This window comes from Oncorhynchus clarkii, chromosome 23 (genome assembly GCF_045791955.1).
Source record: "Oncorhynchus clarkii lewisi isolate Uvic-CL-2024 chromosome 23, UVic_Ocla_1.0, whole genome shotgun sequence".
Classification (NCBI taxonomy): domain Eukaryota; kingdom Metazoa; phylum Chordata; class Actinopteri; order Salmoniformes; family Salmonidae; genus Oncorhynchus; species Oncorhynchus clarkii.
Genome location: NC_092169.1, coordinates 58,168,876 through 58,195,364, shown reverse-complemented (window position 1 = coordinate 58,195,364; position 26,489 = coordinate 58,168,876). Strand labels below are relative to the sequence as shown.

The window sequence follows — 26,489 nt, the reverse complement described above, 5'->3', positions numbered from 1 at the left end:
CTTCCCTCTACTAGTCTCTATAGTTTTTTTCTGGGTATTGGTTTACAGTTGTGTAGTTGTAGATCTATAGCCCTTCCCTCTACTAGTCTCTATAGTTGTTTTCTAGGTATTGGTTTACAGTTGTGTAGTTGTAGATCTATAGCCCTTCCCTCTACTAGTCTCTATAGTTGTAGATCTATAGCCCTTCCCTCTACTAGTCTCTATAGTTGTTTTCTGGGTATTGGTTTACAGTTGTGTAGTTGTAGATCTATAGCCCTTCCCTCTACTAGTCTCTATAGTTGTTTTCTAGGTATTGGTTTACAGTTGTGTAGTTGTAGATCTATAGCCCTTCCCTCTACTAGTCTCTATAGTTGTAGATCTATAGCCCTTCCCTCTACTAGTCTCTATAGTTGTTTTCTAGGTATTGGTTTACAGTTGTGTAGTTGTAGATCTATAGCCCTTCCCTCTACTAGTCTCTATAGTTGTTTTCTAGGTATTGGTTTACAGTTGTGTAGTTGTAGATCTATAGCCCTTCCCTCTACTAGTCTCTATAGTTGTAGATCTATAGCCCTTCCCTCTACTAGTCTCTATAGTTGTTTTCTAGGTATTGGTTTACAGTTGTGTAGTTGTAGATCTATAGCCCTTCCCTCTACTAGTCTCTATAGTTGTTTTCTAGGTATTGGTTTACAGTTGTGTAGTTGTAGATCTATAGCCCTTCCCTCTACTAGTCTCTATAGTTGTTTTCTAGGTATTGGTTTACAGTTGTGTAGTTGTAGATCTATAACCCTTCCCTCTACTAGTCTCTATAGTTGTTTTCTGGGTATTGGTTCACAGTTGTGTAGTTGTAGATCTATAACCCTTCCCTCTACTAGTCTCTATAGTTGTTTTCTAGGTATTGGTTCACAGTTGTGTAGTTGTAGATCTATAGCCCTTCCCTATACTAGTCTCTATAGTTGTTTTCTAGGTATTGGTTCACAGTTGTGTAGTTGTAGATCTATAGCCCTTCCCTCTACTAGTCTCTATAGTTGTTTTCTAGGTATTGGTTCACAGTTGTGTAGTTGTAGATCTATAACCCTTCCCTCTACTAGTCTCTATAGTTGTAGATCTATAGCCCTTCCCTCTACTAGTCTCTATAGTTGTTTTCTAGGTATTGGTTTACAGTTGTGTAGTTGTAGATCTATAGCCCTTCCCTCTACTAGTCTCTATAGTTGTAGATCTATAGCCCTTCCCTCTACTAGTCTCTATAGTTGTTTTCTGGGTATTGGTTCACAGTTGTGTAGTTGTAGATCTATAACCCTTCCCTCTACTAGTCTCTATAGTTGTAGATCTATAGCCCTTCCCTCTACTAGTCTCTATAGTTGTTTTCTAGGTATTGGTTTACAGTTGTGTAGTTGTAGATCTATAGCCCTTCCCTCTACTAGTCTCTATAGTTGTTTTCTAGGTATTGGTTTACAGTTGTGTAGTTGTAGATCTATAACCCTTCCCTATACTAGTCTCTATAGTTGTAGATCTATAGCCCTTCCCTCTACTAGTCTCTATAGTTGTAGATCTATAGCCCTTCCCTATACTAGTCTCTATAGTTGTTTTCTAGGTATTGGTTTACAGTTGTGTAGTTGTAGATCTATAGCCCTTCCCTCTACTAGTCTCTATAGTTGTAGATCTATAGCCCTTCCCTCTACTAGTCTCTATAGTTGTTTTCTAGGTATTGGTTTACAGTTGTGTAGTTGTAGATCTATAGCCCTTCCCTCTACTAGTCTCTATAGTTGTAGATCTATAGCCCTTCCCTCTACTAGTCTCTATAGTTGTTTTCTAGGTATTGGTTTACAGTTGTGTAGTTGTAGATCTATAGCCCTTCCCTCTACTAGTCTCTATAGTTGTTTTCTAGGTATTGGTTCACAGTTGTGTAGTTGTAGATCAGGTCAGGTAGTTGATACAGCCAATCAAACTAATGGACTGATAATACAGTAGTTCTTGATGAACACCGTGGATCAGACTGTAGATCCAGGCCTAATATCCAGACTCTGCTTGGGGTACAGTGTGCTGTCAGTCTCCTAGTGTAGTTAAACTGATAATGCAGTAGTTCTTGATGAACACCGTGGTTCAGACTGTAGATCCAGACTCTGCTTGGGGTACAGTGTGCTGTCAGTCCCCCTAGTGTAGTTAAACTGATAATTGGTCTCTAGAAAACAGCCTGTTTTTTACCAAGATCGTAGAAATTACAGTCCATTTCATGTCCATGTTTTACTTTTCCTCTCCCCGTTGTTCTCCTATGACCATCCTGCTCCAATCTAACACATAGCAGTCCCTCATGTAGTCTCTATAACCCTTCCCTCTTGTAGTCTCTAAAACCCTTCCCTCTTGTAGTCTCTATAACCCTTCCCTCTTGTAGTCTCTATAACCCTTCCCTCTTGTAGTCTCTATAACCCTTCCCTCTTCTAGTCTCTATAACCCTTCACTGTTGTAGTCTATATAACCCTTCCCTCCTCTAGTCTCTATAACCCTCCTCTCTTGTAGTCTCTATAACCCTTCCCTCTATAACCCTTCCCTCTTGTAGTCTCTATAGCCCTTCCCTCTTCTAGTCTCTATAACCATTCCCTCTTCTAGTCTATATAACCCTTCCCTCTTCTAGTCTCTATAACCATTCCCTCTACTAGTCTCTATAGCCCTTCCCTCTTGTAGTCTCTAGAACCCTTCACTCTTGTTGTCTCTATAGCCCTTCACTCTTGTTGTCTCTATAGCCCTTCCCTCTACTAGTCTCTATAGCCCTTCCCTCTTGTAGTCTCTAAAACCCTTCCCTCTTGTAGTCTATATAACCCTTCCCTCTTCTAGTCTCTATAGCCCTTCCCTCTTGTAGTCTCTATAGCCCTTCCCTCTTGTAGTCTCTATAACCCTTCCCTCTTGTAGAATATAACCCTTCCCTCTTGTAGTCTATATAACCCTTCCCTCTTCTAGTCTCTATAGCCCTTCCCTCTTGTAGTCTCTATAACCCTTCCCTATTCTAGTCTCTATAACCCTTCCCTCTATAACCCTTCCCTCTTGTAGTCCATATAGCCCTTCCCTCTTCTAGTCTCTATAACCATTCCCTCTTCTAGTCTCTATAACCATTCCCTCTACTAGTCTCTATAGCCCTTCACTCTTGTTGTCTCTATAGCCCTTCCCTCTACTAGTCTCTATAGCCCTTCCCTCTTGTAGTCTCTATAACCCTTCCCTCTTGTAGTCTCTATAACCCTTCCCTCTACTAGTCTCTATAGCCCTTCCCTCTTGTAGTCTCTATAGCCCTTCCCTCGTGTAGTCTCTATAACACTTCCCTCTATAACCCTTCCCTCTTGTAGTCTCTATAGCCCTTCCCTCTTGTAGTCTCTATAGCCCTTCCCTCTTGTAGTCTCTATAACACTTCCCTCTATAGCCCTTCCCTCTTGTAGTCTCAATAACCCTTCCCTCTTGTAGTCTATATAACCCTTCCCTCTTGTAGTCTCTATAACCCTTCCCTCTTGTAGTCTCTATAACCCTTCCCTCTATAACCCTTCCCTCTTGTAGTCTCTATAACCATTCCCTCTTGTAGTCTCTATAACCCTTCCCTCTATAACCCTTTCCTTCTTGTAGTCTCTATAACCCTTCCCTCTATAACCCTTCCCTCTTGTAGTCTCTATAACAGAATCACTCTTCATCCCTCCCTTCCTCTTTTGTCTAGTATTTCCTCGTCTATTTGATAAGTCCTCTTCCGTTACGTTGAATCCTTAATGGTTTCTGTAGAAACACACCTCTCAGCGCGTCGACCGACAGAGAGAGATGTTCATTTTTCACTCCACTTTCTCCAATCCATCTCTCTCTCTTTTGACCCTCCCCCGAACACTTCAACACCAATCAGTTATATCTCACTGTGCCAACGTCTCAAACACTCTCCTCTAACTCTCCTCTCAGCCCAGTTATCCTTCAATGTCTGAGACTGGCTGGGCCTCTCTCCCTGTCTCAGCTCAGGCTTCTGGCTGGGCCTCTCTCCCTGTCTCAGCTCAGGCTTCTGGCTGGGCCTCTCTCCCTGTCTCAGGTCAGGCTTCTGGCTGGGCCTCTCTCCCTGTCTCAGCTCAGGCTTCTGGCTGGGCCTCTCTCCCTGTCTCAGTTCAGGCTTCTGGCTGGACCTCTCTCCCTGTCTCAGTTCAGGCTTCTAGCTGGGCCTCTCTCCCTGTCTCAACTCAGGCTTCTAGCTAGGCCTTTCTCCCTGTCTCAGCTCAGGCTTCTGGCTGGGCCTCTCTCCCTGTCTCAGTTCAGGCTTCTGGCTGGGCCTCTCTCCCTGTCTCAGCTCAGGCTTCTGGCTGGGCCTCTCTCCCTGTCTCAGGTCAGGCTTCTGGCTGGGCCTCTCTCCCTGTCTCAGCTCAGGCTTCTGGCTGGGCCTCTCTCCCTGTCTCAGTTCAGGCTTCTGGCTGGACCTCTCTCCCTGTCTCAGTTCAGGCTTCTAGCTGGGCCTCTCTCCCTGTCTCAACTCAGGCTTCTAGCTAGGCCTTTCTCCCTGTCTCAGCTCAGGCTTCTGGCTGGGCCTCTCTCCCTGTCTCAGTTCAGGCTTCTGGCTGGGCCTCTCTCCCTGTCTCAGTTCAGGCTTCTGGCTGGGCCTCTCTCCCTGTCTCAGTTCAGGCTTCTAGCTGGGCCTCTCTCCCTGTCTCAGCTCAGGCTTCTAGCTAGGCCTTTATCCCTGTCTCAGCTCAGGCTTCTAGCTGGGCCTCTCCCTGTCTCAGCTCAGGCTTCTGGCTGGGCCTCTCTCTCTGTCTCAGCCCAGCCTGGCTATAGGACCCGTTCCAGTCCTGCTGCTTCTGGCTGGGACTCTCTCCCTGCCTCCCAGTCTCAGCTCAACAGGGTTATTAGCGAGCCCAGCTTCGACTCTGACTTGATAATTGAGCTCATTTTCCTCCTCTCCATCTGCTCCTGCTGCTCCTCAAGACAAACAACAATCATTGAGCCATTGCTTTTACTGGACACCAATTACAGTATGAACTATATGTTTTGTATTGTGTATTGAATGTTTTCCTCTCTCTCTCTCTCCATATCTCCCCTCCCCCTTTCTCGCCTCTCTCTCCATATCTCCCCTACCCCTCTCTCTTTCTCTTTCTCTCATCTCTCTCCATATCTCCCCCTCCCCCCTCTCTCTCTCCCCCTCCCCATCTCTCTCCCTCTCCCTCTCACCATCTCCGTCTCTCTCTCGCTCTACCCTTCTCTCTCTCTCTCTCTCTCCATATCTCCCCCTCTCTCTTTCTCTTTCTCTCCTCTCTCCATATCTCCCCTCTCTCTTTCTCTCCTCTCTCTCCATATCCCCCCCTCTCTCCATCTATCTCTCTCCCCCTTACCATCTCTCTGTCTCCCTCTCTCTCTCCCCATCTCTCTCCCCCTCCCCCTCGCCATCTCTGTCTTTCTCTCTCCCTCTCTCTCTCTCCCTCCTGCCCTCTCTCTCTCTCTCTCTCTCCTTCCACCTCCCCCCCTCTCTCTCTCTCTCCTTCCACCCCCCCCCCCCTCTCTCTCTCTACCTCTCACTCTCTCTCTCTACCATTCTCTCTCTCTCTCTCTCCTTCCACCTCTCTCTCTCTATCTCTACCTATCTCTCTCTCTATCTCTCTCTACCTCTTTATTTCTCTCTCTCTCTCCCCCCCCCTCTCTGTCTCTCTCCCCCCCTCTCTCTCTCTCTCTCTCTCTGTACAGGGCAGCTTCGTGGCCAGCATGACCGCTACTCTGAGACAAATGGACGACTACCACTACACTCACCTGATCAACACCTTCGGCAAGATGAGGACCGACGTCGTGGTGAGTTCCACGCCTCACTTCCTGACTAATTACCTCGTCAATTAGCCAAATCAGACGGCACTGTCTTGCTATGGCTATCCTTTGTGGTGAAGCTACCCTCTCTGTTATAGAAATATAGGCTATAGAACAACCATCCCTTTGGTAAAGTCCATGTCAATCTAGGCTAGTTCGTTGGCCTCTCTGCCTGCACATGCCAATTCAAGAAGCCCATTCAGCCTGTTGTATTTGTCAAGATCTCCTGTCGTCACTGTTCTATCACAATCCTGCTAGATCTGAATGATGTATCACAACGTCAACCTGTTCAGTCTCCATCGTTGTAGTGGATACTACAACTTTAATGTGATAGGTCCATCATCGCTATGCAGATACTGATGCAGTTTGTGATGTATTGGAATTCCCCCATTTCCTGATGTAACTTGATATGTTGGGTATCCTCCAATCAGATTCAGGCGTGGAACATTTCCTTGTGAGCTGCCGTGTAAATGGCCCCCAGGATGATATGATAGTTATATTAAATATACAACAAGCACTGCAGGTAGTCTAGTGGTTAGTAGAGCAGGGAGCCTAGTGGTTAGAGCGTTGGGCCAGTAACCTGAAAGGTTGCTAGATTGAATGCCCGAGCTGACAAGGTATAAATCTGGCTTCCTGCCCCTGAACAAGGCTGTTAACACACTGGTGCCTCCTGGTTGGGTTAAAGGAGACACATTTCAGTTGAATGCATTCAGCTGTACAACTGACTAGGTATCCTCCTTTCCCTATGGAGAGAATTAAATAGTAAGCCATTTGGGACTCATCCCAGGTCTTCATGAGGAACAAACTCTCTCCCTGAGGGACTCATCTCAGGTCTTCATCAGGAACAAACTCTCTCCCTGATGGACTCATCTCAGGTCTTCACGAGGAACAAGCTCTCTCCCTGAGGGACCAATCCCAGGTCTTCATGAGGAACAAACTCTCTCCCTGATGGACTCATCCCAGGTCTTCACGAGGAACAAACTCTCTCCCTGGGGGACTCATCCCAGGTCTTCATTAGGAACAAACTCTCTCCCTAAGGGACTCATCTCAGGTCTTCATCAGGATCAAACTATCTCCCTGAGGAACTCATCTCAGGTCTTCATGAGGAACAAACTCTCTCCCTGAGAGACTCATCCCAGGTCTTCATCAGGAACAAACTCTCTCCCTGAGGGACCCATCCCAGATCTTCACGAGGAACAAACTCTCTTCCTGAGGGACTCGTCCCAGGTTTTCACGTGGAACAAACTCTCTCTTCGGTTGAAGAGCATGCATTTAGTTTTACTTGTATTTAAGAGCAATTGGAGGCCACGGAAGGAGAGTTGTATGGCATTGAAGTTTGCCTGGAGGGTTGTTAACACAGTGTCCAAAGAAGGGCCAGAAGTATACAGAATGGTGTCGTCTGCGTAGAGGTGGATCAGAGACTCACCAGCAGCAAGAGCGACATCATTGATGTTTACAGAGAAGAGAGTCGGTCCAAGAATTTAACCCTGTGGCACCCGCATAGAGACTGCCAGAGGTCCCTGTATATGGCCTCCACATTGACTCTGTACCAGTACCCCCTGTATATAGCCTCCACATTGACTCTGTACCGGTACCCCCTGTATATAGCCTCCACATTGACTCTGTACCGGTACACCCTGTATATAGCCTCCACATTGACTCTGTACCGTACTACCCTGTATATAGCCTCCACATTGACTCTGTACCAGTACCCCCTGTATATAGCCTCCATATTGACTCTGTACCGGTACCCCCTGTATATAGCCTCCACATTGACTCTGTACCGTAATACCCTGTATATAGCCTCCACATTGACTCTGTACCAGTACCCCCTGTATATAGCCTCCACATTGACTCTGTACCAGTACCCCCTGTATATAGTCTCCACATTGACTCTGTACCGGACCCCCTGTATATAGCCTCCTCAATGACTCTGTACCGGTACCCCCTGTATATAGCCTCCACATTGACTCTGTACCGGTACCCTCTGTATATAGCCTCCACATTGACTCTGTACCGGTACCCCCTGTATATAGACTCCACATTGACTCTGTACCGGTACCACCTGTATATAGCCTCCACATTGACTCTGTACCAGTACCCCCTGTGTATAGCCTCCACATTGACTCTGTACCGGTACCCCCTGTATATAGCCTCCACATTGACTCTGTACCGGTACCCCCTGTATATAGTCTCCACATTGACTCTGTACCGGTACCCCCTGTATATAGCCTCCACATTGACTCTGTACCGGTACCCCCTGTATATAGCCTCCACATTGACTCTGTACTAGTACCCCCTGTAAATAGCCTCCACATTGACTCTGTACCGGTACCCCCTGTATATAGCCTCCACATTGACTCTGTACCAGTACCCCCTGTATATAGCCTCCACATTGACTCTGTACCGGTACCCCCTGTATATAGCCTCCACATTGACTCTGTACCAGTACCCCCTGTATATAGTCTCCACATTGACTCTGTACCGGACCCCCTGTATATAGCCTCCACATTGACTCTGTACCGGTACCCCCTGTATATAACCTCCACATTGACTCTGTACCAGTACACCCTGTATATAGCCTCCACATTGACTCTGTACCAGTACCCCCTGTATATAGTCTCCACATTGACTCTGTACCAGTACCCCCTGTATATAGCCTCCACATTGACACTGTACCAGTACCCCCTGTATATAGCCTCCACATTGACACTGTACCAGTACCCCCTGTATATAGCCTCCACATTGACGCTGTACCAGTACCCCCTGTATATAGCCTCCACATTGACTCTATACCGGTACCCCCTGTATATGGCCTCCACATTGACTCTGTACCGGTACCCCCTGTATATAGTCTACACATTGACTCTGTACCGGTACCCCCTGTATATAGTCTACACATTGACTCTGTACCGGTACCCCCTGTATATAGCCTCCACATTGACTCTGTACCGGTACCCCCTGTATATGGCCTCCACATTGACTCTGTACCGGTACCCCCTGTATATGGCCTCCACATTGACTCTGTACCGGTACCCCCTGTATATAGCCTCCACATTGACTCTGTACCAGTACCCCCTGTATATAGCCTCCACATTGACTCTGTACCAGTACCCCCTGTATATAGCCTCCACATTGACTCTGTACCGGTACCCCCTGTATATAGCCTCCACATTGACTCTGTACCAGTACCCCCTGTATATAGCCTCCACATTGACTCTGTACCAGTACCCCCTGTATATAGCCTCCACATTGACTCTGTACCGGTACCCCCTGTATATAGCCTCCACATTGACTCTGTACCGTAATACCCTGTATATAGCCTCCACATTGACTCTGTACCAGTACCCCCTGTATATAGCCTCCACATTGACTCTGTACCAGTACCCCCTGTATATAGCCTCCACATTGACTCTGTACCGGTACCCCCTGTATATAGCCTCCACATTGACTCTGTACCGTAATACCCTGTATATAGCCTCCACATTGACTCTGTACCGGTACCCCCTGTATATAGCCTCCACATTGACTCTGTACCGGTACCCCCTGTATATAGCCTCCACATTGACTCTGTACCAGTACCCCCTGTATATAGCCTCCACATTGACTCTGTACCGTGGTACCACCTGTATATATCCTCCACATTGACTCTGTACCGTAATACCCTGTATATAGCCTCCACATTGACTCTGTACCAGTACCCCCTGTATATAGCCTCCACATTGACTCTGTACCAGTACCCCCTGTATATAGCCTCCACATTGACTCTATACCGGTACCCCCTGTATATAGCCTCCACATTGACTCTATACCGGTACCCCCTGTATATAGCCTCCACATTGACACTGTACCAGTACCCCCTGTATATAGCCTACACATTGACTCTGTACCAGTACCCCCTGTATATAGCCTCCACATTGACTCTGCACCAGTACCCCCTGTATATAGCCTCCACATTGACTCTGTACCGGTACCCCCTGTATATAGCCTCCACATTGACTCTGTACCGGTACCCCCCTGTATATAGCCTCCACATTGACTCTGTACCGGTACCCCCCTGTATATAGCCTCCACATTGACTCTATACCGGTACCCCCCTGTATATAGCCTCCACATTGACTCTGTACCGGTACCCCCCTGTATATAGCCTCCACATTGACTCTGTACCGGTACCCCCTGTATATAGCCTCCACATTGACTCTGTACCGGAACCCCCTGTATATAGCCTCCACATTGACTCTGTACCGGTACCCCCTGTGTATAGCCTCCACATTGACTCTGTACCGGTACCCCCTGTATATAGTCTCCACATTGACTCTGTACCAGTACCCCCTGTGTATAGCCTCCACATTGACTCTGTACCGGTACCCCCTGTATATGGCCTCCACATTGACTCTGTACCGGTACCCCCCTGTATATAGCCTCCACATTGACTCTGTACCGGTACCCCCTGTATATAGACTCCACATTGACTCTGTACCGGTACCCCCTGTATATAGCCTCCACATTGACTCTGTACCGGTACCCCCTGTATATAGCCTCCACATTGACTCTGTACCAGTACCCCCTGTATATAGCTTCCACATTGACTCTGTACCGGTACCCCCTGTATATAGCCTCCACATTGACTCTGTACCAGTACCCCCTGTATATAGTCTCCACATTGACTCTGTACCAGTACCCCCTGTATATAGCCTCCACATTGACACTGTACCAGTACCCCCTGTATATAGCCTCCACATTGACACTGTACCAGTACCCCCTGTATATAGCCTCCACATTGACTCTGTACCAGTACCCCCTGTATATAGCCTCCACATTGACTCTATACCGGTACCCCCTGTATATGGCCTCCACATTGACTCTGTACCGGTACCCCCTGTATATAGTCTACACATTGACTCTGTACCGGTACCCCCTGTATATAGTCTACACATTGACTCTGTACCGGTACCCCCTGTATATAGCCTCCACATTGACTCTGTACCGGTACCCCCTGTATATGGCCTCCACATTGACTCTGTACCGGTACCCCCTGTATATGGCCTCCACATTGACTCTGTACCGGTACCCCCTGTATATAGCCTCCACATTGACTCTGTACCAGTACCCCCTGTATATAGCCTCCACATTGACTCTGTACCAGTACCCCCTGTATATAGCCTCCACATTGACTCTGTACCGGTACCCCCTGTATATAGCCTCCACATTGACTCTGTACCAGTACCCCCTGTATATAGCCTCCACATTGACTCTGTACCAGTACCCCCTGTATATAGCCTCCACATTGACTCTGTACCGGTACCCCCTGTATATAGCCTCCACATTGACTCTGTACCGTAATACCCTGTATATAGCCTCCACATTGACTCTGTACCAGTACCCCCTGTATATAGCCTCCACATTGACTCTGTACCAGTACCCCCTGTATATAGCCTCCACATTGACTCTGTACCGGTACCCCCTGTATATAGCCTCCACATTGACTCTGTACCGTAATACCCTGTATATAGCCTCCACATTGACTCTGTACCGGTACCCCCTGTATATAGCCTCCACATTGACTCTGTACCAGTACCCCCTGTATATAGCCTCCACATTGACTCTGTACCGGTACCACCTGTATATATCCTCCACATTGACTCTGTACCGTAATACCCTGTATATAGCCTCCACATTGACTCTGTACCAGTACCCCCTTTATATAGCCTCCACATTGACTCTGTACCAGTACCCCCTGTATATAGCCTCCACATTGACTCTGTACCAGTACCCCCTGTATATAGCCTCCACATTGACTCTGTACCAGTACCCCCTGTATATAGCCTCCACATTGACTCTATACCGGTACCCCCTGTATATAGCCTCCACATTGACTCTATACCGGTACCCCCTGTATATAGCCTCCACATTGACACTGTACCAGTACCCCCTGTATATAGCCTACACATTGACTCTGTACCAGTACCCCCTGTATATAGCCTCCACATTGACTCTGCACCAGTACCCCCTGTATATAGCCTCCACATTGACTCTGTACCGGTACCCCCTGTATATAGCCTCCACATTGACTCTGTACCGGTACCCCCCTGTATATAGCCTCCACATTGACTCTGTACCGGTACCCCCCTGTATATAGCCTCCACATTGACTCTATACCGGTACCCCCCTGTATATAGCCTCCACATTGACTCTGTACCGGTACCCCCCTGTATATAGCCTCCACATTGACTCTGTACCGGTACCCCCTGTATATAGCCTCCACATTGACTCTGTACCGGAACCCCCTGTATATAGCCTCCACATTGACTCTGTACCGGTACCCCCTGTGTATAGCCTCCACATTGACTCTGTACCGGTACCCCCTGTATATAGTCTCCACATTGACTCTGTACCAGTACCCCCTGTGTATAGCCTCCACATTGACTCTGTACCGGTACCCCCTGTATATAGTCTCCACATTGACTCTGTACCGGTACCCCCTGTATATAGCCTCCACATTGACTCTGTACCGGTACCCCCCTGTATATAGCCTCCACATTGACTCTGTACCGGTACCCCCCTGTATATAGCCTCCACATTGACTCTGTACCGGTACCCCCTGTATATAGCCTCCACATTGACTCTGTACCGGTACCCCCTGTATATAGCCTCCACATTGACTCTGTACCGGTACCCCCTGTATATAGCCTCCACATTGACTCTGTACCGGTACCCCCCTGTATATAGCCTCCACATTGACTCTGTACCGGTACCCCCTGTATATAGCCTCCACATTGACTCTGTACCGGTACCCCCTGTATATAGCCTCCACATTGACTCTGTACCGGTACCCCCTGTATATAGTCTCCACATTGACTCTGTACCGGTACCCTCTGTATATAGCCTCCACATTGACTCTGTACCAGTACCCCCTGTATATAGCCTCCACATTGACTCTGTACCGGTACCCCCTGTATATAGCCTCCACATTGACTCTGTACCGGTACCCCCCTGTATATAGCCTCCACATTGACTCTGTACCGGTACCCCCTGTATATAGCCTCCACATTGACTCTGTACCAGTACCCCCTGTATATAGCCTCCACATTGACTCTGTACCGGTACCCCCTGTATATAGCCTCCACATTGACTCTGTACCGGTACACCCTGTATATAGCCTCCACATTGACTCTGTACCGTAATACCCTGTATATAGCCTCCACATTGACTCTGTACCAGTACCCCCTGTATATAGCCTCCATATTGACTCTGTACCGGTACCCCCTGTATATAGCCTCCACATTGACTCTGTACCGTAATACCCTGTATATAGCCTCCACATTGACTCTGTACCGTAATACCCTGTATATAGCCTCCACATTGACTCTGTACCGGTACCCCCTGTATATAGCCTCCACATTGACTCTGTACCAGTACCCCCTGTATATAGCCTCCACATTGACTCTGTACAAGTACCCCCTGTATATAGCCTCCACATTGACTCTGTACCGGTACCCCCCTGTATATAGCCTCCACATTGACTCTGTACCGGTACCCCCTGTATATAGCCTCCACATTGACTCTGTACCGGTACCCCCCTGTATATAGCCTCCACATTGACTCTGTACCGGTACCCCCCTGTATATAGCCTCCACATTGACTCTGTACCGGTACCCCCTGTATATAGCCTCCACATTGACTCTGTACCGGTACCCCCTGTATATAGCCTCCACATTGACTCTGTACCGGTACCCCCTTGTATATAGCCTCCACATTGACTCTGTACCGGTACCCCCCTGTATATAGCCTCCACATTGACTCTGTACCGGTACCCCCTGTATATAGCCTCCACATTGACTCTGTACCGGTACCCCCTGTATATAGCCTCCACATTGACTCTGTACCGGTACCCCCTGTATATAGTCTCCACATTGACTCTGTACCGGTACCCTCTGTATATAGCCTCCACATTGACTCTGTACCAGTACCCCCTGTATATAGCCTCCACATTGACTCTGTACCGGTACCCCCTGTATATAGCCTCCACATTGACTCTGTACCGGTACCCCCCTGTATATAGCCTCCACATTGACTCTGTACCGGTACCCCCTGTATATAGCCTCCACATTGACTCTGTACCAGTACCCCCTGTATATAGCCTCCACATTGACTCTGTACCGGTACCCCCTGTATATAGCCTCCACATTGACTCTGTACCGGTACACCCTGTATATAGCCTCCACATTGACTCTGTACCGTACTACCCTGTATATAGCCTCCACATTGACTCTGTACCAGTACCCCCTGTATATAGCCTCCATATTGACTCTGTACCGGTACCCCCTGTATATAGCCTCCACATTGACTCTGTACCGTAATACCCTGTATATAGCCTCCACATTGACTCTGTACCGTAATACCCTGTATATAGCCTCCACATTGACTCTGTACCGGTACCCCCTGTATATAGCCTCCACATTGACTCTGTACCAGTACCCCCTGTATATAGCCTCCACATTGACTCTGTACAAGTACCCCCTGTATATAGCCTCCACATTGACTCTGTACCGGTACCCCCCTGTATATAGCCTCCACATTGACTCTGTACCGTAATACCCTGTATATAGCCTCCACATTGACTCTGTACCAGTACCCCCTGTATATAGCCTCCACATTGACTCTGTACCGGTACCCCCCTGTATATAGCCTCCACATTGACTCTGTACCAGTACCCCCTGTATATAGCCTCCACATTGACTCTGTACCGGTACCCCCCTGTATATAGCCTCCACATTGACTCTGTACCGGTACCCCCTGTATATAGCCTCCACATTGACTCTGTACCGGTACCCCCTGTATATAGCCTACACATTGACTCTGTACCGGTACCCCCCTGTATATAGCCTCCACATTGACTCTGTACCGGTACCCCCCTGTATATAGCCTCCACATTGACTCTGTACCGGTACCCCCCTGTATATAGCCTCCACATTGACTCTGTACCGGTACCCCCCTGTATATAGCCTCCACATTGACTCTGTACCGTAATACCCTGTATATAGCCTCCACATTGACTCTGTACCAGTACCCCCTGTATATAGCCTCCACATTGACTCTGTACCGGTACCCCCCTGTATATAGCCTCCACATTGACTCTGTACCGGTACCCCCTGTATATAGCCTCCACATTGACTCTGTACCGGTACCCCCTGTATATAGCCTCCACATTGACTCTGTACCGGTACCCCCCTGTATATAGCCTCCACATTGACTCTGTACCGGTACCCCCCTGTATATAGCCTCCACATTGACTCTGTACCGTAATACCCTGTATATAGCCTCCACATTGACTCTGTACCGGTACCCCCCTGTATATAGCCTCCACATTGACTCTGTACCGTAATACCCTGTATATAGCCTCCACATTGATTTCTACTGTGGAAATAATGATAATGCCCTTTTTAGTGAAGTGAGCTGTTTGAAAAGATGGACTGAAATGTCAACCAATCAGAAAGAGTTCCAAACCTCTCTGCCAATGACAGCTAGTTTTCAGTTTTCCCCCCTCCCCCTACTCAGACCACTCGGTCTATAAGCACCCTATCCTGACAGAACCAATTTGATGCCCTGTTTCTCCTTTCCTCTGGGTTTATAACCTTAACCATGAACACGGTTCATTCCAGATTGTTCCTCTGATCTTTTCCCGGGCCTGAGAATAGCAGGCTTCATCGCTAATGCTTTCTCTCTCTCTCTCTTTCTCTCTCTCTCTCTGTCTCTCTCTCTCTCTCTCTCTCTCTGTCTCTCTCTCTCTCTCTCTCTCTCTCTGTCTCTCTCTCTCTCTCTCTCTCTCTCTCTCTCTGTCTCTCTCTCGTAGGATTTCCTGATGGAAACATTCATCATGTTCAAGGACCTCATTGGGAAGAATGTCTACCCTGGCGACTGGGTCATCATGAACATGATGCAGAATAAGTGAGTACTGTACAGGGACTGGGTGGCTTACACACACACACACACACACACACACACACACACACACACACACACATCTCGCCGTGCCGATGCTTTGATCCCCTCCCTTCGCCGTTGTTGCCTAGGAACGGCAGTCTGAATCAGGAGTGTGGAAAGGAAGTATTTTTATCTCTGTCATGAAACCACACGGGCCTCGAGAGTCCACTCGGGCCTCGGGAGTCCACACGGGCCTTGGGAGTCCACACGGGCCTCGAGAGTCCATACGGGCCTCAGGGGTCCACACGGGCCTCGGGAGTCCACACGTGCCTCGGGAGTCCACACGGGCCTCAGGAGTCCACACGGGCCTCGGGAGTCCACACGGGCCTCGAGAGCCCACACGGGCCTCAGAGTCCACACTGCAAACAGATGGGGGAGGGGCGGATGAGGCAAACAATAGCATGAATGAGAGTCAGGGTTTGTTTGTTTTTTTTTAACAGAAGGCTAATCTCCAAAGTGCCCGTCCTCCTCTGATCGTCCTCCTCTGATCGTCCTCCTCTGATCGTCCTCCTCTGATCGTCCTCCTCTGATCGTCCTCCTCTGATCGTCCTCCTCTGATCGTCCTCCTCTGATCGTCCTCCTCTGACTGTCCTCCTCTTCCTGTCCTCCTCTGATCGTCCTCCTCTGATCGTCCTCCTCTGATCGTCCTCCTCTGACTGTCCTCCTCTGACTGTCCTCCTCTGCCTGTCCTCCTCTGATCGTCCTCCTCTGATCGTCCTCCTCTGATCGTCCTCCTCTGCCTGTCCTCCTCTGATCGTCCTCCTCTGATCGTCCTCCTCTGATCGTCCTCCTCTGATCGTCCTCCTCTGATCGTCCTCCTCTGCCTGTCCTCCTCTGATCGTCCTCCTCTGATCGTCCTCCTCTGACTGTCCTCCTCTGATCGTCCTCCTCTGATCGTCCTCCTCTGCCTGTCCTCCTCTGATCGTCCTCCTCTGATCGTCCTCCTCTGATCGTCCTCCTCTGCCTGTCCTCCTCTGATCGTCCTCCTCTGATCGTCCTCCTCTGATCGTCCTCCTCTGATCGTCCTCCTCTGATCGTCCTCATCTGACTGTCCTCCTCTGCCTGTCCTCCTCTGATCGTCCTCCTCTGATCGTCCTCCTCTGCCTGTCCTCCTCTGATCGTCCTCCTCTGATCGTCCTCCTCTGCCTGTCCTCCTCTGATCGTCCTCCTCTGATCGTCCTCCTCTGATCGTCCTCCTCTGATCGTCCTCCTCTGATCGTCCTCATCTTCTTTCCTTTGTTGCTGCTTGTAACTATTGTATTTTATTTAGGTGGTTCCCTCCCCTTCACCAACTCTCGCCCACGTTTGTCTGGTAAAGAAGAAAATAAATACAGGATTGAAGTGAAGTTTTGAAGTGAAGTACTGAGTCACAGTGAAGGTTTTGTTTGAGACGAGAGTCTGTTTTGATGTAGTTGTCAGATCGAAGAGAAAGAACTAAGAAACAGTTTGAGGACTTTTACAAGTTTCATTAGCAAATGTTTTACAAAAAAATGCTCACGTATATCCAATTTATATCCAGTGTCTGTCTAACACCTTTATTGAACCAGGTAGGCTAGTTGAGAACATGTTCTCATTTACAACTGCAACCTGGCCAAGATAAAGCGTAGCAATTTGACACATACAACAACACAGAGTTACACATGGAGTAAAACAAACATACAGTCAAATATACAGTAGAACAAAAGAAAACACAAAGTCTGTATACAGTGTGTAGTGTGTAAAGATGTGTGTTGGGTTTGGGTTGTAAGGCCCATTGGAGAAGTGTCCTCGAGGCCCGTATCGTTCCAGTCAACCATTGTGCATCTGCCTTGTCAGTGCAGTAGCACCAGTCCTACACAACACAACGACATTTCTCTCTGTTTTCGCTCCTTTTCCTTCGTAGGTGGGCAGCTGTTTGTTCTGTATGTAGGTGGGCAGCTGTTTGTTCTGTATGTAGGTGGGCAGCTGTTTGTTCTGTATGTAGGTGGGCAGCTGTTTGTTCTGTATGTAGGTGTGCAGCTGTTTGTTCTGTATGTAGGTGGGCAGCTGTTTGTTCTGTATGTAGGTGGGCAGCTGTTTGTTCTGTATGTAGGGGGGCAGCTGTTTGTTCTGTATGTAGGTGGGCAGCTGTTTGTTCTGTATGTAGGTGGGCAGCTGTTTGTTCTGTATGTAGGTGGGCAGCTGTTTGTTCTGTATGTAGGTGGGCAGCTGTTTGTTCTGTATGTAGGTGGGCAGCTGTTTGTTCTGTATGTAGGTGGGCAGCTGTTTGTTCTGTATGTAGGTGGGCAGCTGTTTGTTCTGTATGTAGGTGGGCAGCTGTTTGTTCTGTATGTAGGTGGGCAGCTGTTTGTTCTGTATGTAGGTGGGCAGCTGTTTGTTCTGTATGTAGGTGGGCAGCTGTTTGTTCTGTATGTAGGTGGGCAGCTGTTTGTTCTGTATGTAGGGGGGCAGCTGTTTGTTCTGTATGTAGGTGGGCAGCTGTTTGTTCTGTATGTAGGTGGGCAGCTGTTTGTTCTGTATGTAGGTGGGCAGCTGTTTGTTCTGTATGTAGGTGGGCAGCTGTTTGTTCTGTATGTAGGTGGGCAGCTGTTTGTTCTGTATGTAGGTGGGCAGCTGTTTGTTCTGTATGTAGGTGGGCAGCTGTTTGTTCTGTATGTAGGTGGGCAGCTGTTTGTTCTGTATGTAGGTGGGCAGCTGTTTGTTCTGTATGTAGGTGGGCAGCTGTTTGTTCTGTATGTAGGTGGGCAGCTGTTTGTTCTGTATGTAGGTGGGCAGCTGTTTGTTCTGTATGTAGGTGGGCAGCTGTTTGTTCTGTATGTAGGTGGGCAGCTGTTTGTTCTGTATGTAGGTGGGCAGCTGTTTGTTCTGTATGTAGGTGGGCAGATGTTTGTTCTGTATGTAGGTGGGCAGATGTTTGTTCTGTATGTAGGTGGGCAGCTGTTTGTTCTGTATGTAGGTGGGCAGCTGTTTGTTCTGTATGTAGGTGGGCAGCTGTTTGTTCTGTATGTAGGGGGGCAGCTGTTTGTTCTGTATGTAGGGGGGCAGCTGTTTGTTCTGTATGTAGGTGGGCAGCTGTTTGTTCTGTATGTAAGTGGGCAGCTGTTTGTTCTGTATGTAGGTGGGCAACTGTTTGTTCTGTATGTAGGTGGGCAGCTGTTTGTTCTGTATGTAGGTGGGCAGCTGTTTGTTCTCTATGTAGGTGGGCAGCTGTTGGTTCTGTATGTAGGTGGGCAGCTGTTTGTTCTGTATGTAGGTGGGCAGCTGTTTGTTCTGTATGTAGGTGGGCAGCTGTTTGTTCTGTATGTAGGTGGGCAGCTGTTTGTATGTAGGTGGGCAGCTGTTTGTTCTGTATGTAGGTGGGCAGCTGTTTGCTCTGTATGTAGGTGGGCAGCTGTTTGTTCTGTATGTAGGTGGGCAGCTGTTTGTTCTGTATGTAGGTGGGCAGCTGTTTGTTCTGTATGTAGGTGGGCAGCTGTTTGTTCTGTATGTAGGTGGGCAGCTGTTTGTTCTGTATGTAGGTGGGCAGCTGTTTGTTCTGTATGTAGGTGGGCAGCTGTTTGTTCTGCATGTAGGTGGGCAGTTGTTTGTTCTGCATGTAGGTGGGCAGCTGTTTGTTCTGTATGTAGGTGGGCAGCTGTTTGTTCTGTATGTAGGTGGGCAGCTGTTTGTTCTGTATGTAGGTGGGCAGCTGTTTGTTCTGTATGTAGGTGGGCAGCTGTTTGTTCTGTATGTAGATGGGCAGCTGTTTGTTCTGTATGTAGGTGGGCAGCTGTTTGTTCTGTATGTAGGTGGGCAGCCGTTTGTTCTGTATGTAGGTGGGCAGCCGTTTGTTCTGTATGTAGGTGGGCAGCCGTTTGTTCTGTATGTAGGTGGGCAGCTGTTTGTTCTGTATGTAGGTGGGCAGCTGTTTGTTCTGTATGTAGATGGGCAGCTGTTTGTTCTGTATGTAGGTGGGCAGCCGTTTGTTCTGTATGTAGGTGGGCAGCCGTTTGTTCTGTATGTAGGCAGCTGTTTGTTCTGTATGTAGGTGGGCAGCCGTTTGTTCTGTATGTAGGTGGGCAGCCGTTTGTTCTGTATGTAGGTGGGCAGCTGTTTGTTCTGTATGTAGATGGGCAGCTGTTTGTTCTGTATGTAGGTGGGCAGCTGTTTGTTCTGTATGTAGGTGGGCAGCTTTTTGTTCTGTATGTAGGTGGGCAGCTGTTTGTTCTGTATGTAGGTGGGCAGCTGTTTGTTCTGTATGTAGGTGGGCAGCCGTTTGTTCTGTATGTAGGTGGGCAGCCGTTTGTTCTGTATGTAGGTGGGCAGCCGTTTGTTCTGTATGTAGGTGGGCAGCCGTTTGTTCTGTATGTAGGTGGGCAGCTGTTTGTTCTGTATGTAGGTGGGCGGCTGTTTGTTCTGTATGTAGGTGGGCAGCTGTTTGTTCTGTATGTAGGTGGGCAGCTGTTTGTTCTGTATGTAGGTGGGCAGCTGTTTGTTCTGTATGTAGGTGGGCAGCTGTTTGTTCTGTATGTAGGTGGGCAGCTGTTTGTTCTGTATGTAGGTGGGCAGCTGTTTGTTCTGTATGTAGGTGGGCAGCTGTTTGTTCTGTATGTAGGTGGGCAGCTGTTTGTTATGTATGTAGGTGGGCAGCTGTTTGTTCTGTATGTAGGTGGGCAGCTGTTTGTTCTGTATGTAGGTGGGCAGCTGTTTGTTCTGTATGTAGGTGGGCAGCTGTTTGTTCTGTATGTAGGTGGGCAGCTGTTTGTTCTGTATGTAGGTGGGCAGCTGTTTGTTCTGTATGTAGGTGGGCAGCTGTTTGTTCTGTATGTAGGGGGGCAGCTGTTTGTTCTGTATGTAGGTGGGCAGCTGTTTGTTCTGTATGTAGGTGGGCAGCTGTTTGTTCTGTATGTAGGGGGGCAGCTGTTTGTTCTGTATGTAGGTGGGCAGCTGTTTGTTCTGTATGTAGGTGGACAGCTGTTTGTTCTGTATGTAGGGGGGCAGCTGTTTGTTCTGTATGTAGGGGGGCAGCTGTTTGTTCTGTATGTAGGTGGGCAGCTGTTTGTTCTGTATGTAGGTGGGCAGCTGTTTGTTCTGTATGTAGGGGGGCAGCTGTTTGTTCTGTATGTAGGTGGGCAGCTGTTTGTTCTGTATGTAGGTGGGCAGCTGTTTGTTCTGTATGTAGGTGGGCAGCTGTTTGTTCTGTATGTAGGTGGGCAGCTGTTTGTTCTGTATGTAGGTGGGCAGCTGTTTGTTCTGTATGTAGGTGGGCAGCTGTTTGTTCTGTATGTAGGTGGACAGCTGTTTGTTCTGTATGTAGGGGGGCAGCCGTTTGTTCTGTATGTAGGTGGGCAGCTGTTTGTTCTGTATGTAGGTGGGCAGCTGTTTGTTCTGTATGTAGGGGGGCAGCTGTTTGTTCTGTATGTAGGTGGGCAGCTGTTTGTTCTGTATGTAGGTGGGCAGCTGTTTGTTCTGTATGTAGGGGGGCAGCTGTTTGTTCTGTATGTAGGGGGGCAGCTGTTTGTTCTGTATGTAGGTGGGCAGCTGTTTGTTCTGTATGTAGGTGGGCAGCTGTTTGTTCTGTATGTAGGGGGGCAGCTGTTTGTTCTGTATGTAGGTGGGCAGCTGTTTGTTCTGTATGTAGGTGGGCAGCTGTTTGTTCTGTATGTAGGTGGGCAGCTGTTTGTTCTGTATGTAGGTGGGCAGCTGTTTGTTCTGTATGTAGGTGGGCAGCTGTTTGTTCTGTATGTAGGTGGGCAGCTGTTTGTTCTGTATGTAGGTGGACAGCTGTTTGTTCTGTATGTAGGGGGGCAGCCGTTTGTTCTGTATGTAGGTGGGCAGCTGTTTGTTCTGTATGTAGGTGGGCAGCTGTTTGTTCTGTATGTAGGGGGGCAGCTGTTTGTTCTGTATGTAGGTGGGCAGCTGTTTGTTCTGTATGTAGGTGGGCAGCTGTTTGTTCTGTATGTAGGGGGGCAGCTGTTTGTTCTGTATGTAGGTGGGCAGCTGTTTGTTCTGTATGTAGGGGGGCAGCTGTTTGTTCTGTATGTAGGTGGGCAGCTGTTTGTTCTGTATGTAGGTGGGCAGCTGTTTGTTCTGTATGTAGGTGGGCAGCTGTTTGTTCTGTATGTAGGGGGGCAGCTGTTTGTTCTGTATGTAGGTGGGCAGCTGTTTGTTCTGTATGTAGGTGGGCAGCTGTTTGTTCTGTATGTAGGTGGGCAGCTGTTTGTTCTGTATGTAGGGGGGCAGCTGTTTGTTCTGTATGTAGGGGGGCAGCTGTTTGTTCTGTATGTAGGTGGGCAGCTGTTTGTTCTGTATGTAGGTGGGCAGCTGTTTGTTCTGTATGTAGGTGGGCAGCTGTTTGTTCTGTATGTAGGGGGGCAGCTGTTTGTTCTGTATGTAGGTGGGCAGTCGTTTGTTCTGTATGTAGGGGGGCAGCTGTTTGTTCTGTATGTAGGTGGGCAGCTGTTTGTTCTGTATGTAGGGGGGCAGCTGTTTGTTCTGTATGTAGGTGGGCAGCTGTTTGTTCTGTATGTAGGTGGGCAGCTGTTTGTTCTGTATGTAGGTGGGCAGCTGTTTGTTCTGTATGTAGGTGGGCAGCTGTTTGTTCTGTATGTAGGTGGGCAGCTGTTTGTTCTGTATGTAGGGGGGCAGCCGTTTGTTCTGTATGTAGGTGGACAGCTGTTTGTTCTGTATGTAGGGGGGCAGCCGTTTGTTCTGTATGTAGGTGGGCAGCTGTTTGTTCTGTATGTAGGTGGGCAGCTGTTTGTTCTGTATGTAGGGGGGCAGCTGTTTGTTCTGTATGTAGGTGGGCAGCTGTTTGTTCTGTATGTAGGTGGGCAGCTGTTTGTTCTGTATGTAGGGGGGCAGCTGTTTGTTCTGTATGTAGGGGGGCAGCTGTTTGTTCTGTATGTAGGTGGGCAGCTGTTTGTTCTGTATGTAGGTGGGCAGCTGTTTGTTCTGTATGTAGGTGGGCAGCTGTTTGTTCTGTATGTAGGGGGGCAGCCGTTTGTTCTGTATGTAGGGGGGCAGCTGTTTGTTCTGTATGTAGGGGGGCAGCTGTTTGTTCTGTATGTAGGGGGGCAGCTGTTTGTTCTGTATGTAGGTGGGCAGCTGTTTGTTCTGTATGTAGGGGGGCAGCTGTTTGTTCTGTATGTAGGGGGGCAGCTGTTTGTTCTGTATGTAGGGGGGCAGCTGTTTGTTCTGTATGTAGGTGGGCAGCTGTTTGTTCTGCATGTAGGTGGGCAGCTGTTTGTTCTGTATGTAGGTGGGCAGCTGTTTGTTCTGTATGTAGGTGGGCAGCTGTTTGTTCTGTATGTAGGTGGGCAGCTGTTTGTTCTGTATGTAGGTGGGCAGCTGTTTGTTCTGTATGTAGGTGGGCAGCTGTTTGTTCTGTATGTAGGTGGGCAGCTGTTTGTTCTGTATGTAGGTGGGCAGCTGTTTGTTCTGTATGTAGGGGGGCAGCTGTTTGTTCTGTATGTAGGGGGGCAGCTGTTTGTTCTGTATGTAGGTGGGCAGCTGTTTGTTCTGTATGTAGGGGGGCAGCTGTTTGTTCTGTATGTAGGGGGGCAGCTGTTTGTTCTGTATGTAGGGGGGCAGCTGTTTGTTCTGTATGTAGGGGGGCAGCTGTTTGTTCTGTATGTAGGGGGGCAGCTGTTTGCAGGTTGTTCAGTTGTTGTTTCATTCTGTTAAACTTCCTGCCCGACTCGTTGTGTTTCCATCTTTAGCTACTTCTGAATAATGTACCTGTCGGTTGGCTGACAAATGAACAGACATTTTCCATTTGTTTCTGTTGTTGTCTGTTTTCCCACCAGGGTGTTTGGCTGTGTGTGTGTGTGTGCGTGTGTGTGTGTGTGTGTTTGTTTGTTTGTCGTCCCACTACAGTGTGTTTTGATGGGTTGTGTCCCCTCCCCTCATTCTGTATCCCAGATGCCACAACCATTCATTATCTGTCCTTATGAGACAGAGAGAGGTACTGCTCTGTTTAATCCAGACAGTTCTGTTTCATTATCTGTCCTTATGAGACAGAGAGGTACTGCTCTGTTTAATCCAGACAGTTCTGTTTCATTATCTGTCCTTATGAGACAGAGAGGTACTGCTCTGTTTAATCCAGACAGTTCTGTTTCATTATCTGTCCTTATGAGACAGAGAGGTACTGCTCTGCTTAATCCAGACCGTTCTGTTTCATTCATTATCTGTCCTTATGAGACAGAGAGAGGTACTGCTCTGTTAAACCAGACCGTTCTGTTTCATTCATTATCTGTCCTTATGAGACAGAGAGGTACTGCTCTGCTTAATCCAGACAGTTCTGTTTCATTCATTATCTGTCCTTATGAGACAGAGAGGTACTGCTCTGCTTAATCCAGACAGTTCTGTTTCATTCATTATCTGTCCTTATGAGACAGAGAGGTACTGCTCTGTTTAATCCAGACAGTTCTGTTTCATTCATTATCTGTCTTTATGAGACAGAGAGAGGTACTGCTCTGTTTAATCCAGACAGTTCTGTTTCATTCATTATCTGTCCTTATGAGACAGAGAGTTACTGCTCTGTTTAATCCAGACAGTTCTGTTTCATTATCTGTCCTTATGAGACAGAGAGAGGTACTGCTCTGTTAAACCAGACTGTTCTGTTTCATTCATTATCTGTCCTTATGAGACAGAGAGAGGTACTGCTCTGTTTAATCCAGACAGTTCTGTTTCATTATCTGTCCTTATGAGACAGAGAGGTACTGCTCTGTTTAATCCAGACAGTTCTGTTTCATTATCTGTCCTTATGAGACAGAGAGGTACTGCTCTGTTTAATCCAGACAGTTCTGTTTCATTATCTGTCCTTATGAGACAGAGAGGTACTGCTCTGTTTAATCCAGACAGTTCTGTTTCATTATCTGTCCTTATGAGACAGAGAGGTACTGCTCTCTGATGAGAGGATAACAGTAACCAGTGGGAGAACTCCATGCCCCAGTCTCAGAAGAATAACAGTAACCAGTGGGAGAACTCCATGCCCCAGTCTCAGACAGATGACAGTAACCAGTGGGAGAACTCCATGCCCCAGTCTGACGGATGACAGTAACCAGTGGGAGAACTCCATGCCCCAGTCTCAGACGGATGACAGAAACCAGTGGGAGAACTCCATGCCCCAGTCTGACGGATGACAGTAACCAGTGGGAGAACTCCATGCCCCAGTCTCAGAAGAATAACAGTAACCAGTGGGAGAACTCCATGCCCCAGTCTCAGAAGAATAACAGTAACCAGTGTGAGAACTCCATGCCCCAGTCTCAGAAGAATAACAGTAACCAGTGGGAGAACTCCATGCCCCAGTCTCAGAAGAATAACAGTAACCAGTGTGAGAACTCCATGCCCCAGTCTCAGAAGAATAACAGTAACCAGTGGGAGAACTCCATGCCCCAGTCTCAGAAGAATAACAGTAACCAGTGGGAGAACTCCATGCCCCAGTCTCAGAAGAATAACAGTAACCAGTGGGAGAACTCCATGCCCCAGTCTCAGAAGAATAACAGTAACCAGTGGGAGAACTCCATGCCCCAGTCTCAGAAGAATAACAGTAACCAGTGGGAGAACTCCATGCCCCAGTCTCAGAAGAATAACAGTAACCAGTGGGAGAACTCCATGCCCCAGTCTCAGAAGAATAACAGTAACCAGTGGGAGAACTCCATGCCCCAGTCTCAGACCAGCTCTCTGATTCTTTTTTTTTTTAAATGTCTGGTCTGTGGTCAACGAACCGTTTTGCTTCTAAAAACCATATTTATTTCTGTCATAACGGTGTGCCAGAACATATTTTCTGTCCCGAGCTAAAAGCTCTGAGCAGAAAGCTGAAAGGTTTTGTTGATGGAGAACTGATGTCCTAAAAGTGTCCCCTCCACAGAAAAACAAGAACCGGCCTTCACAATGAGCAGGAAACCAACCGATTTCCACAGCGTTATTAACATCACATTAATCAAGTGTTCAAAGGCTCCTTTTAAAAGCCTGTTTTACATATAATTATTGTCCTCTTCCCTCCTTCTGTCCACCACAGCAGTGTGTTGGGCCGTGTCCCAGATAGCACCCTATTCCATATATATAGTGCACTACTTTAGACCAGGGCCCTATAGAACCCTATTCCATACATAGTGCACTACTTTAGACCAGGGCCTTTAGCACCCTATTCCATATATAGTGCACTACTTTAGACCAGAGCCCTATAGCACCCTACAGGCCCAGTGCTGAGCAGAGTACCACACACCACCCACAGGCCCAGTGCTGAGCAGAGTACCATACACCACCCACAGGCCCAGTGCTGAGCAGAGTACCACACACCACCCACAGGCCCAGTGCTGAGCAGAGTACCACACACCACCCACGGGCCCAGAGCTGAGCGGAGTACCCTACACCACCCATGGGCCCATTTCAGGTCTGAGCAGAGTACCCTACACCACCCATGGGCCCATTTCAGGTCTGAGCAGAGTACCCTACACCACCCATGGGCCCAGCACAGGGCTGAGCAGAGTACCCTACACCACCCACGGGCCCAGCACAGGGCTGAGCAGAGTACCCTACACCACCCACGGGCCCAGCACAGGGCTGAACAGAGAGCTCTCTAGTCTTTCATGTCATGTGTCTGTTTGTAGACTCTGTGGACACTCACGCCAACCAAAAAGCCCCAGACACAGCTGGCCAGGGCTTTGTGACGGCACTGCTAATGAGATGTGCATTCATCTGCCTGCTGCCTGCCATATTGAACAGCTCTCCCTTGCTTTCCTCCTGGTCTGGCTAGGAGAACATCT

The 26,489-nt window shown here is 48.3% G+C and overlaps 1 protein-coding gene across 8 annotated transcripts in view; it reads left to right on the top strand.

Moving 5' to 3' along the window:
- LOC139381119 (dedicator of cytokinesis 1) overlaps positions 1–26,489 on the top strand; it is a 547,069-nt gene that overhangs the window by 310,591 nt on the left and 209,989 nt on the right. For all 8 annotated transcript variants that reach the window (XM_071124416.1, XM_071124412.1, XM_071124414.1 and 5 more), the window contains exons 28-29: positions 5,662–5,763; positions 15,629–15,723. In XM_071124416.1, the coding sequence (XP_070980517.1) occupies positions 5,662–5,763; positions 15,629–15,723 (197 nt within the window). The remainder of the gene's footprint in view (positions 1–5,661; positions 5,764–15,628; positions 15,724–26,489) is intronic.